This window comes from Gastrolobium bilobum, unplaced genomic scaffold, assembly GCF_033153095.1.
Source record: "Gastrolobium bilobum isolate Gb01-03AN ecotype WA unplaced genomic scaffold, APGP_CSIRO_Gbil_v1 utg826, whole genome shotgun sequence".
Lineage (NCBI taxonomy): Eukaryota > Viridiplantae > Streptophyta > Magnoliopsida > Fabales > Fabaceae > Gastrolobium > Gastrolobium bilobum.
In genome coordinates, this window is record NW_026896170.1 from 1 (window position 1) to 12,318 (window position 12,318).

At 39.8% G+C, this 12,318-nt stretch overlaps 1 protein-coding gene across 1 annotated transcript; it reads right to left on the minus strand.

Moving 5' to 3' along the window:
- Nucleotides 1–2,549: 2,549 nt before the first annotated feature.
- LOC133298090 (uncharacterized) lies at nt 2,550–2,987 on the minus strand. The gene has a single exon (XM_061497325.1). It carries the CDS (start codon nt 2,985–2,987, stop codon nt 2,550–2,552), a length of 438 nt encoding a protein of 145 aa, XP_061353309.1.
- Nucleotides 2,988–12,318: the final 9,331 nt, after the last annotated feature.

Here is a 12,318-nt window from a genome sequence, read left to right on the forward strand (position 1 = left end):
GTTGATATGCTGATGTCCTTTATATATCTTCTGCTTCTTTTTATTTGTAGTATGTGGAAGGGGGGTATCCCCATAACAATGATGCGTGCATTGTTCCCGCAAATTTTGAAGTTTATGACATTTGAGGTTATTTTGCTAAATATATATCTGTTGCTGAATGAATGCTTGCATTGCTCTCTTTTTGTAGACTGTTGTTAATCGATTGAAAATTTTCATTCTTTGTAACAGGGTATTATCCTTCTCATCCTTCTTCATATTGCTCTTCACCTTCTTTGTAACCCAGCTGAAGTGTATTCTATTTGTATGTTGCGCCGCGATCATATGCATGTCGTGCTTTGTTACAAAGGAATCCTTTAAGTATAGAGTCCTGTAAAGTGAACGAGGCCGCGCTCTGGTGTGTACGCCGTATGGCGCTTGAACACCATGTCTGCATAGTGTCGCGGTTGTATGCTTTTCATGTTGGAGTTGTGGTGTGTACACCATATGGCGCTTAAACACTATATCTGCATGCTGTATGTCTAAACAGTTTATTGTAAAATATTTGTATTTTTTGCATACCTTTGGTTATGCGATCACGTTTGAGCATGAAAGATCACGATACATCCTTGGGGATCGCGACCTGTATGCTTGTGATCTATTGAGGAGATCTTTGTTGACAAGTCTGTTGATTGGAGGATTCGTGAGAGAATCCTGTAATTTGATAGGAACCATGAGAGGTGTCCTGTGGATTGGAGGATTCGTGAGAGAACCCTGTAATTTGATAGGAACCATGAGAGGTGTCATGTGGATTGGAGGATTCGTGAGAGAACCCTGTAAGTTGTTAGGAACCGTGAGAGGTTTACTGTAAATTGGAGGATTCGTGAGAGAATCCTGTAAGTTGATAGGAACTGTGAGAGGTTTCCTGTTAATTGGAGGATTCGTGAGAAAACCCTGTAAGTTGATAGGAACCGTGAGAGGTTTCCTGTAAATTGGAAACTTAATGCAGAGATTGATCAATAGTAAAGGGAAACTGGTTCGTTTTATTTGAAATAATAATGAAAGACAAAAGCTCAAAGATAACAGTGTGTGAGTCGTGAGAGACTTAGCTATAAAATGTCTTAAGCTTGTCTGCGTTCCATGTGAGTGGGATAGTAAGGCCAGATAGTGTCTCAATGACATATGCCCCCTTATCAGTTTTGCTGTAGATGCGATAAGGTCCTTCCCAGTTTGCAGCCAGTTTGCAGCCAGTTTGCCCTGTCGTGCGTTCTTATTGCCAATGTCCGCCCTGCGTAGGACTAAGTTGCCCACGTTGAAGCCTCGTTTGACAACCTTTAAGTTGTAGAGCACTGCAATCCTCTGTTTAAGTGCTTCTTCCTTGACATGCGCGATCTCGCGCATTTCCTCTACCGTGTCTAAATTATGAAGTAATGCCTGCGAATTGTTGTCTGAGTCTGTGTACATCTTTCTCCATGATGGTTCCCCAATTTCAACTGGGATCATAGCCTCAGAACCGTAGACCATGCGAAATAGGGCTTCACCAGTGGTTGAGTGTTTGGTTGTTCTGTATCCCCATAGCACAAAGTCTAACTGTTTAGGCCACTCCCTTTTTGCTGCTTCTAATCTTCTTTCCAAACCGCGTTTGAGAACTCGATTCGCAGCTTCTGCCAATCCGTTCGTTTGTGGATGTTCAACCGACGTATATCAGTGTTTAACATGCAAATCCTGAAGGACTTGATTGAATTTTCTGTCCACGAATTGTGTGCCATTATCTGTTACAATGGTGTGTGGAACACCGAATCGACTAATGATCTGTCGGTAGAAGAATTGGAGAACCTTGTTGGCTGATATTGTGGCTAACGCTTCTGCCTCAATCCATTCGGAAAAGTAGTCAATTGCTACTAACAACCATTTGACCCCTCCGACGGCGACTGGGAATGGTCCCAGAATGTCCATGCCCCATTGGTAAAATGGCCATGGGGATAGCATTGAAGATAATTCCTCGGGGGGAGCATGGTGTAAGTCTGCGTGCTCTTGACATTTGACACAATGTCGCACATGTTTTTTGGAGTCCTCTTCCATGGTAGGCCAAAAGTATCCTGCCCGGAGTGATTTTCGAGATAAAGATTTACCTCCCATGTGGTGTCCACCAATTCCCTCATGTACTTCAGAGATTACTTACTGACTTGTTGGGGATCTAAGCATTTGAGCATTGGAGAAGAGAATCCCTTTTTGTAAAGCTGGTTATTGATGATGGTGTAGAATGAGGCTTTGCGCGCTAGTTTTTTGGCCGCGCGCGTTTCTTGTGGTGCCTCTCCTTTGAGTAGATAGTTCCAAATTGGTGTCATCCAAGTTTCGTCATCGTCCAATGGCATAGATTCATCCTCAACCATGGATTGCGTGCTTTGGAATGGTTGAGCTTGTTGTTTGGTTATGGCCATTATGACGCTAGGATTAGGGACGCTTTGTTGGATCACTGTTCTGTTGTTTCCAGGTCCTTTTGTGCTAGCTAACTTGGATAAAATGTCAGCCCGTGAATTTTGTTCTCTAGGGACATGCTCCACTTTATAGCTTCAAAATTCTGTCAGTAGGAGTCTCACTTTTTCCAGATATTTTATCATTAATGCCTCCTTGGCCTGGTAGCTTCCTTGAACTTGAGCAGTTACTAATTGTGAATCACTCTTGAGATTTATATTTGTTGCCCCCAATTCTTTGGCCATGGCGAGTCCTGCGAGGACTGCTTTGTACTCAGCCTGGTTGTTTGAAGCTTTGAATCCAAAATGGATAGAGTGTTCCACTGTAATACCTTGAGGGCTTTCCACTATTATTCCTGCACCACTTCCCTTGATATTGGAAGATCCGTCGACGTAAATGATCCAATCGACGTTGTCCTCAGCCTCATGTAAATGTGTCATTTCAACCAAGAAGTCTGCTAATACTTGGGCTTTAATTGCCTGTCGCGGTTCATAGATGATGTCGTATTCTGACAACTCTATAGACCATGAGATCATGCGGCCTGCTAAATCAGGTTGTCTAAGCACTTGTCGAAGAGGATGGTTTGTCCTGACTCTGATAGTGTGCCCCTGAAAGTAATGGCGCAGGCGTCGCGAAGTTAAGATCAATGCGAAAGCGACTTTTTCAATCTGTTGATAGCGCAGTTCTAATCCTTGGAGTGCTTTGCTGCGAAGTTAAGATCAATGCGAAGGCGACTTTTTCAATCTGTTGATAGCGCAGTTCTAGTCCTTGGAGTGCTTTGCTGACGAAGTATACGGGCTGTTGTTCCAAATTTTCTTCGCACAAGGGGACAACGCTTATGGTCTCATTACTGACGGAAAGGTATAGGACCAAGGGTTCATTGGGTGGAGGTTTGACCAAGACTGGTGGGTTGGCCAAATGTTCTTTGATGGCCAAGAACCATGCCTCGCATTCAGGAGTCCAGATGAAGTCTGTCTGCTTGCGCAAAAGTTTGAACATGGGCAATGATTTTTGAGCTGATGCAGGAAAGAATCTGGTAAGAGCAGTAATTCTTCCTGTCAGTTGTTGCAATTCCTTGACGTTTCGCGGGCTTGTCATGCTGAGAATGTCATTGCATTTGTCAGGGTTGGCCTCTATCCCGTGATGCGTGAGCATGAATCCTAAGAATTTTCCAGCAAGTACCCCAAACGCGCATTTAGCTGGATTAATCCGTAGCCTGTATTTGCGCAGTTGTTGAAATACCTGTTCCAAATCTTGAGGATGTTGCACAGTTGTCGTTGTTTTGACTATCATATCATCAATGTAAACTTCAAGCATCTGGCCTATCTGTTGGCTGAAGACTTTGTTCATCATGCGTTGATAAGTGGCTCCAGCATTTTTGAGACCAAATGGCATCATGTTATAGCAGTAAGTAGCTTTTTCGGTGATGAAAGCTGTGGCTTCCTCATCTGGTGTGAACATTGGAATCTGGTTGTAGCCAGAATATGCGTCCATAAAGGATAAAATTTGGTATCCTACAAAATTATCGACCAGCTTGTCGATGGTGGGAAGTGGATAAAAATCCTTTGGGCAATGTTTGTTGAGATCTGTGTAATCAGTACACATGTGCCACTTTCCATTGAGTTTCTTAACTAATACCACATTGGAGAGCCATGTAGAGTAAGTGATTTCTCTAATCACTCCAGCATCAAGTAATTTTGCTACTTCAGCTTCAACTGCCTGTTGTTTCTCAGGGGATATTTTTATCTTTTTCTGCGCGATGGGCTTTGCTTTGGGATCCAGGGTTAAATGGTGACATATTATCCCTGGGTCTATCCCTGGCATGTCCGCGGTTGTCCATGCGAAAAGGTCTTTGTTATTTTGCAATACGGTTATCAGCGCGCTTTTCTCAGCCTCTTGGAGGTTTCGACCAATTTTGGTAGTGTTGTCAGGGAGTGGGCCTATCTGGAGGTCTTCCAACTCCCCATCAGGTTGAGGACGAATATCGTGTAGATCGTTGCGTACATCGAGATCGGTCATATTTACCGATGCTTTGCCTTTGTCATCAGGATGTACAGGAGTCTTGGCTCTTAGACTGGTATTGTAACAACTGCGTGCTGTTTTCTGATCTCCTCTAATGGCAACTACCGTGCCAGACTTGTTACGGAATTTCATCAAAAGATGAGGCATGGAAATGATTGCCTTTAATACCGAAATAGTTGGTCTTCCTAGAATGATGTTATAAGCTGAAGCGTATTCAATGACATAAAATTTCACCTTGATAGTTTGAGCTAAAGGCATGTTTCCAAAGGTGACCCACATTTCAATGGTGCATTTGGGCTGTACGCATTCTCCAGCGAAGCCTATTAAGTCCGAACATCCATGCAGAAGATGTTCTTCTGGGATGTGCATCAAGCAAAAGGCATCCTAGAATATGATATCAGCTGAACTACCATTATCAATCATAATACGTTTTACCTGGAGGTTAGCCATGCATGCTGAGATTACTAGCGGGTCATCGTGGTCTGAAATGATGTCGCCATAGTCATCATCATCAAAACTGATGGCCTGTTTTAGATCGCGAGGGGTTGATGGGCGTGCGTGATTGCACACTGTCATTACTGACTTTAAGTGCATCTTTCGTTGAGATGTGGTCGCACCGCCTCCCGCTGAGCCCCCGACAATGGTGGCTAGAACACCTGCTGCGTTATTGGGTAGTCCATCACGGTGTTGCCCCGCGCCTTGCTGTCTGTTTCTTGATGGAGTTCTATGACGTCTGTCAGTTGATGTTGTTATGTCCTCTCTACGGTCACTGTTACGAGTGAAGTTATAAGTTCTCCTAGACGTGCCCTTTGCTCGTTGGGATTCGAGTCGTGATCAGGGCTTCTATCGCGCTTTTGCTGTGTCTTGTATTCCCTGCAAGTGGAAAAAAATTCTTGGAGCTTTCCTTCTCTAATGAGTGTCTCAATCGTATTTCTGAGCGTGAGACATTCGTCGGTGGTGTGACCTTTGTCGTTATGGAATTCGCAAAATTTGGATTCATCGCGCTGAACTCCTTTTGACGTAGGAGGAGGTTTGTTAACACGGACATACCCTGTTTGGAAAACTTCCTTGAAAATCCGCTTGGGAGATGTATTCAAGGGGGTGTAGCTGTCGTATTTTCCCCACTTTCTTTTTTCGCGAAATTTGCGTTGGACATTCTTCTGGATATCTTTTTCGAAGTTGTTTGTACTGGTTCTGGTGTTGGAGATTTCTCGTGAACACTTGTAATCCTCCAAGTTGATAAATTTCTCTGAGCGCGCACATAGTTCTTCTATGGTGCGAGGTCGCTGTTTGGCTAGCGACATAGAAAAAAGTCCTTCCAAAAGGCCTTCAGTGATGATGTGTAGTGAGACTTGTGAATCTAAGTCTCTAACCAGAAGTGCTTCATTGAAGAATCTGTTTAAATAATCGTGCAAAGATTCATTCGACTCTTGTCGAACTGTTTTTAGCGCGTGAGTGGATTTGTATTGCGCTTTGTTCGTTGTGAACCGCACGAGAAATTGGTTGGTTAAGTCTTCCCAGCTTTGTACCGAATTAGATGGCAACGCTGAGTACCACCTAAGGGCTGTTTCCTTAAGAGTTGTAGGAAATAGTCGGCATGCCATTGGATCTGTGACATCTTGTGCCATCATGTTTGTCTGGAATTGTTCCAGATGCTCTTGAGGGTCCCCCTTGCCGTTATATTTTTCTGTTGTTATCTTGACATCGCGAGGGATTGGGATGTTCATAATGCAGGGGACAAAGGGGTGAATAATTCGAGAAACAGTCCTTGAAGGACCATTGGAATTCTCATTCTCATGAGTATCTTTGATTTCTTCACCTTTTTTATTTTTGTGACCCGAAGGTCCTGGGTTCCCTGTTGAGTGCGAATGAAGTGGTTCGCTTTCTGCACAATTTTCGATATCTTTTCCATTTTCCTGATTTTTCTCTTTTTTTCCCTTTTCTTGAGTTTTTTCTTTTTGCTTTTGAGCTTTTTTCAATTGAGCTAAATCTCGATTTTGCTGGGCAATTTTCTTGTTTTTTGTAACGTGATGAGGTCCAACAGATGTTGGGGTGTCGGTGGGTCATCCAGGTGGATGGTAATTGGTGCCACCGATGAAGCTGATTTTTCACGGGAAGCAGGGGTCTCCTTCTGCTTTCCTTTGGAGCCGTTCTGAGATTTGCTGCGAGTTTCAACCATGTTTTCAGAGAATGGTGGGTAATATAGGTCCCCACAGACGGCGCCAATGATCGAACCAGGTACGGTAGGGTTGGCCCAATGCGTATCAAGCCCAAATCACACACGGTTGAGACTCCTTAGATGGTTACTGGCCTGGGCCTGGTACTGTTGATGTGGGATGAGCCTGAGCTCTTTGTCCTTCGTCCTTCACGTTGCACCGGATGGGGGGGGTACCTGCGAAGACACTCCGACACTCAAGCCAGTATCAGAGGCAGGTGTTTATGTTGTGAAAGTAAAGGATGATCGTACCTTGGTGGCACAACGTATGTTTATATAGTAATCGAGATGTGTGTTTGGAGGAGACCTTTCTTCATGGTGAAGGCAAAGGTTCCTTGGTGCCAACGTAGTGTGACTGTCATGGTTTAAATGTAGAGGAGCTTGCCGCCATGGTGTCTATTAGTAGAGTTGTGGCGAGCTGGAGCTGTCCATTGCTTACTGGTGTGAGGGCGCGGTGGTGTTGCCTTGGCCCTTAAGTTTACTGTCTGTAGAAGGTATCCCGTTGCGTGGGGAGTAAGTATATCCTGCATGCTGTGATGAGGCACTGCGCCGTGTATGACGGGATGGGACTATTGCGCCTGGTGTTCCGCGATATGGACATCGCGCTGGTCTGACGCGATAGGGTTATCGCGTCCCGTGCCTGTCTTTTATGCCTTGTTCTAGGTCCTTTATGGGCTTGGACTTCCATGTGTTTATTGGGCCCTGGTTAGGCCTATATTATATCCGGATCACATAGGAAACACGAAGGTGGTTTTGGCTTTAATTTCACTCATGAGAACAGAATTTGATAATATTTACAATCAAGAATCTGGTTGACATATCTATTTTTTAAGCTAAAAATTACTTTTAAGTTATAGCTTAAAAACAAAACTTTAAAAATAAAGTTAAAAGTTATTTGATGATTATATAAAAATTTTAAATTAAAAATTATTCATTTAAAAAAAACTGACACAACTCAAAAAAAGTTTCATTTAGGAGCTTTTGATTTTTGATATTTTCCTTCATTATGAAAAAAAGCTCTCTTTATTATAAGAATTTTTATAAAAACTTATTTGGTCTAACTTCTCTTAAAAGGAAAAGAGAAGTTAAAAAAAACCTTCCAAACAGGCGTCCAAATTTATTTATCTATTTTTAAACATGACAATAAATTTATCAAAAGCGATCAAGAAATTAAAAACATTAAGAAATCAAGCTAAATGATGGATTTTAAGGGATCGTTTAGAAAGGAATTCAGAAAGTCATAACATAAAGATTAAAAACAAGGACCCTAAATTAACAAAAAAAGAAAAGAAAAAAAAACACCATAATCAATAAAAAATCATGAGAAAATGTTTAAGAAGAACTAATTTGATGGATATTCAAGCTTAATCTCCATCCGTCAATCTCGATTTCCAGGATATTGAAGCCTCTCTCTAGAATTCTCACACCCTAACACACTTTTTCTCTAGAAAAAAAATGTAAAAACCAAAGATACAAAAATGGGTCTCTAGGTTAATAATAAAAAGCCAAATATTTTCTGTAGCGTTACATCTTGCGCTGGATTGTAACTAGGGGTGAAAGTGAGCGGGGCTGGCCCAAGCTTTGTTCTGAAAAGCTCAAGTCTACGAGAGAAAATTTAGAGCTCTCGACCTTGTAGTCCCCCGTGAGAGAAAAAGCTAGAGAGATAAAAGAGGAGAGATGAGAGAGAGAGGAAGAAGAAAAAAAGAAAAAAAGGACCAGGGAATAAATTTCCCAAGTCTACGTCAAAAAATTTCAATTTGGCCTGACCCAAGTCTAGTATGAGTCTAACTTTTAACATGGCTTGGCCCGTTTATAAAAAAACAAATGGCCTGGCCTAGCTCGTTAGCATGTTAATTTTTAACTTCCAAGCAGAACATGAACCAACTTTACAAAATACTCAAATTCTGTTGCTAAACCAAAAATCATTATTTCAACGTCAAAACAGAATCATGAATCACAACAAAACTCATACAATCTGCATTTGAGTCACTTTCAAAAGCAAACTGCTCAAACTAAATAACATATATTTAATCAGATCCAACAAACAAATCCATACTATGTAAATTAAAATAACTACATGAATCGAACAAACACATCATAATGCTTGTAGTAAGTATAACCTCTCCCAAAAACCTTTTAATATATTCATATACACAATCTAACATGTTGAGATGTTGATTCTTCCTACATAAGAAATAAAGTCAAATTTTTATTAATATATAATCGAATATAATTAAGTTATAAATAATTGCAATTGATTAAATTTATATCTTTTGTTTTTTCTTCAAGACGTACCTATTCTATTTTATATTATTTGAAATAAATAGTACAATATAAGCTGGCCTATAGGCTTACAGGCCAAGCCTTGTGAAAGTGGACTTATGATGCTTCCGGCAAGAATACCGATCGCAGAAGTAATATAATAGTAAGTAAAGTTCGTCTCCACAAGGATTGTGATCGTTTATCAATTAATATTCCTTTCAAGAATAGAAGAGTTCAAAAGGGTTTGTTTGTGACAAATAATGTCGATTTGAGTAAAATTAAAAGTAAAGACTTGTTTTTATATTTTTATATTAAAGAATAAAAATAAGAATAAGAATGAATTGATTTGTAAAAATGAGAAAAGCATTGTAGCTAGGATACACTCACCATATGATCCCCACTCCTTACTCTGGATTGATTTACAATATTCATTTATAAAATTACTCGGATAAATTATTATCTAAAAAATATTAATAGTTAACCCTCAATTCCTTGCAAGTTAACCCTTTAAACCCAATTGGAACCCCAATTCCTTGCAATGTTCCTCATGGTATTAAGCAATGAACTCAATATTTAGGCATCCACAATTCAATACACATCTATTCCTAGCATGCATACGAACCGTTCTCCTATCCCCTTTCAGGATGAAAACCCCAATATTCTTATCTAGGATTCTAACCCTCAAACTATCCTCAACTATCAGTTTGATCGATTCTGATAAAGAGAATATAAATACGCACACGATAAAGATAAAGACAATTTATATAAACGAGTAAAAGTAAACCAATCCGTGGTAACAAGGGTTCACATAGGGTTTGTGACCCTAACTACAATAAAAGAAATTAGCCAGCCATAGACATGGCTGACATAAAATTATAAAAGATAAAGATGAAAGAATGTAATTACAATGAGAAACTAAGAACAATCCTCTGCTCTTCTCTTCCTTCACGAATCTTTGTTCTGCTCCATCGTCAAAAGTCCTCCTAAAGAACCCTCGCAGCGTCCTTTTAAGTTTGAAATTGCCTCCACGCTGAAGTCCGCGCGGGTAGCGGGTCTCGCGCCAAATCCCTGGTCTCTCTGTATTTTTCCGGCGCTGCAACAGCGCCAAAGTGGCACGGGTAGCGCCACTTTCCTTTTTCAATTTTTCTCAATTTTCCTATTTCTTCTTGCTTTAACCTGCAAAAATGATATAAAAGATGAAAAATAAACTGAAATAGGAAAACTAACTAATAAAAGTAATTAATATACAAGAAATGCTCTTTTATGACTGATTTCTTATTATTTTTGGCTTAGAAAACATCACATGCCAGAGGCACATCAAATCATTCTCAGATTTAAACGTTGTTGTCCCTAGCAACAAACAAGACTCAATCCAGGAAATAAACAATCATTCCAGCATAACAATACATAGACACTCTCAGACACAATATACTAAGCATGACTGATCCAACATCACAAAATTCCAACAATATCATCAGCTTCATAAAGATGCAAGTCTACATTGATTACCCCTCACAAAGATAAATAATATTCACTCAACACTTAGTGTTTAGGGATCATGAGCACTCGATCCAACACCGCTATAACACTACCATAAGCTTGATCATATTCTCAAAATTCTTAAAAATGAAGAATCAAACACATGCACCAGTTGATCAAAAGGACTTCACAGGTTGTATCTTGGTCAGGTTAAAAGGTAGGAATATCTGGATAGTAGTTCAAAACAACGGTGAGATTGAAAAACTGATATTCTTACAATTTAGCACATTCAATTCAATGGTCTTGCTCCACTAATATTCCCACAGAATTTCGGGAATTAATTCCTTTCAGCCACCTTTTATGCATAAATAAATATTTTTTTCTTTTTTCTTTTTTTACACAACCCCTTATCACTTAACCTTTGTGGAGCTTACCTCGATTTCTTTATTTATTTTCAACACATCAGTAATTCAATCTCAAACATGGTAAGTCACATGGATATAAGCTAAGCCATCAATTAGGCTAACAGGTCATTTATCAACAAAATATGCTCAGGCTCAAGGGGCTAACAATGGAAATTTTTCATACAGGTGGCTATTTTGGCCATAGGCTAACAAGAACAAAATGCCTTAATCATCTCAACCAATGCATGCATCACAGAGAAACAAATCAAGTTCTAGAGTGTTACAACAGTGAGGTCTCTCAACAAGAAATTTCATTGTTTAAGCTCAAACCTCACAAGCTGTGGTATCAACATAGACTCATGAAAATTAACCTCAGACATTATTAGAATTTCACAACATCAATTCAGACAAACGAGCAATCATGTAATCCAATTATACCTATGCAATGTTATACCAGAATGTCACACAAACATGCTTCCTAAGATTCAATCCAGCAAGTTAACTAGGTAAGCACATTTAAACCTGAGAATTGCTTCAGAAATGTATTTCCATTTTATTTTATTTTATTTTATTTTATATTTATTTTATTTTATTTATATATAAGAGTAACACAAACTAACAATTAACTAAAAATAAAATGTAAAGAGTTTAGAATATCTCCCCTGATAGAAGAATTACAGTTCTAAGATGCAAGCCTACCATTCCCAGATTTGGAGAATTATTGTCTTCAGCAATAATTAAACCACTAAAAGGAAGAAAAACATGCACAATGGAACAAACAATGGAATATATGATGAACTATAATGCGCACATTAAAATATCAGAGAGAAATATACCAACACAAAGTAACTAAAAATACGAAACACAAAAATAAACTAATATACAAAATCTCCGTCAGCAAGGAGATATAATCAACCCTCCATGTCATCCCCCTCAGTAGCATGGGATGACTCAGCAAATGGAGGATCTGGTGGTACTGGATGCCTTGGTATATGAGACCATCATCCCCAGATTTGGTTCAAACCGTGAAGCCATGTTAAGAACTCTTTGAAGCATTGATTTTTCTGAGAGATAGAGTCTCGGTATCTCTTGTCAAAGACTCTTCTTTTTGAGGCCTTCATTTGTCGGTGATCTGCACACATCGTCCAACCAGTATCAAAAAGATTGACCACCTCCTTTCTCAGTACCTTCTTCCGTATAGGATGACGCCTCCCTTGGGTTTTCTCCCATGTTTGTCATCATTTTCATTGAGAATTTTGTGGGTACGGGAAGAGGGATCTTTATCTTTCAAATCAGTCTCTTGTTCCTTCAGTGCTTCAATTACCGCCTCCTTATTACCCAAGAAGGTATGTTTCAGAGTTTTAGGAAGCTCTTTCAACTTTATTTTTGGGGCACCATCTTCTTTGTCATCATTTGTTTTCTCAAGAACTTCAAACACTACATTCTTTTTTTCCTTAGCAGGAACAATCTTATGCGCCTCAAGTT

What these genes read in the sequence shown, in the direction of transcription:
- LOC133298090 (XM_061497325.1), bottom strand. Translation starts at nt 2,987, where the DNA reads ATGATCTCATGGTCTATAGAGTTGTCAGAATACGACATCATCTATGAA.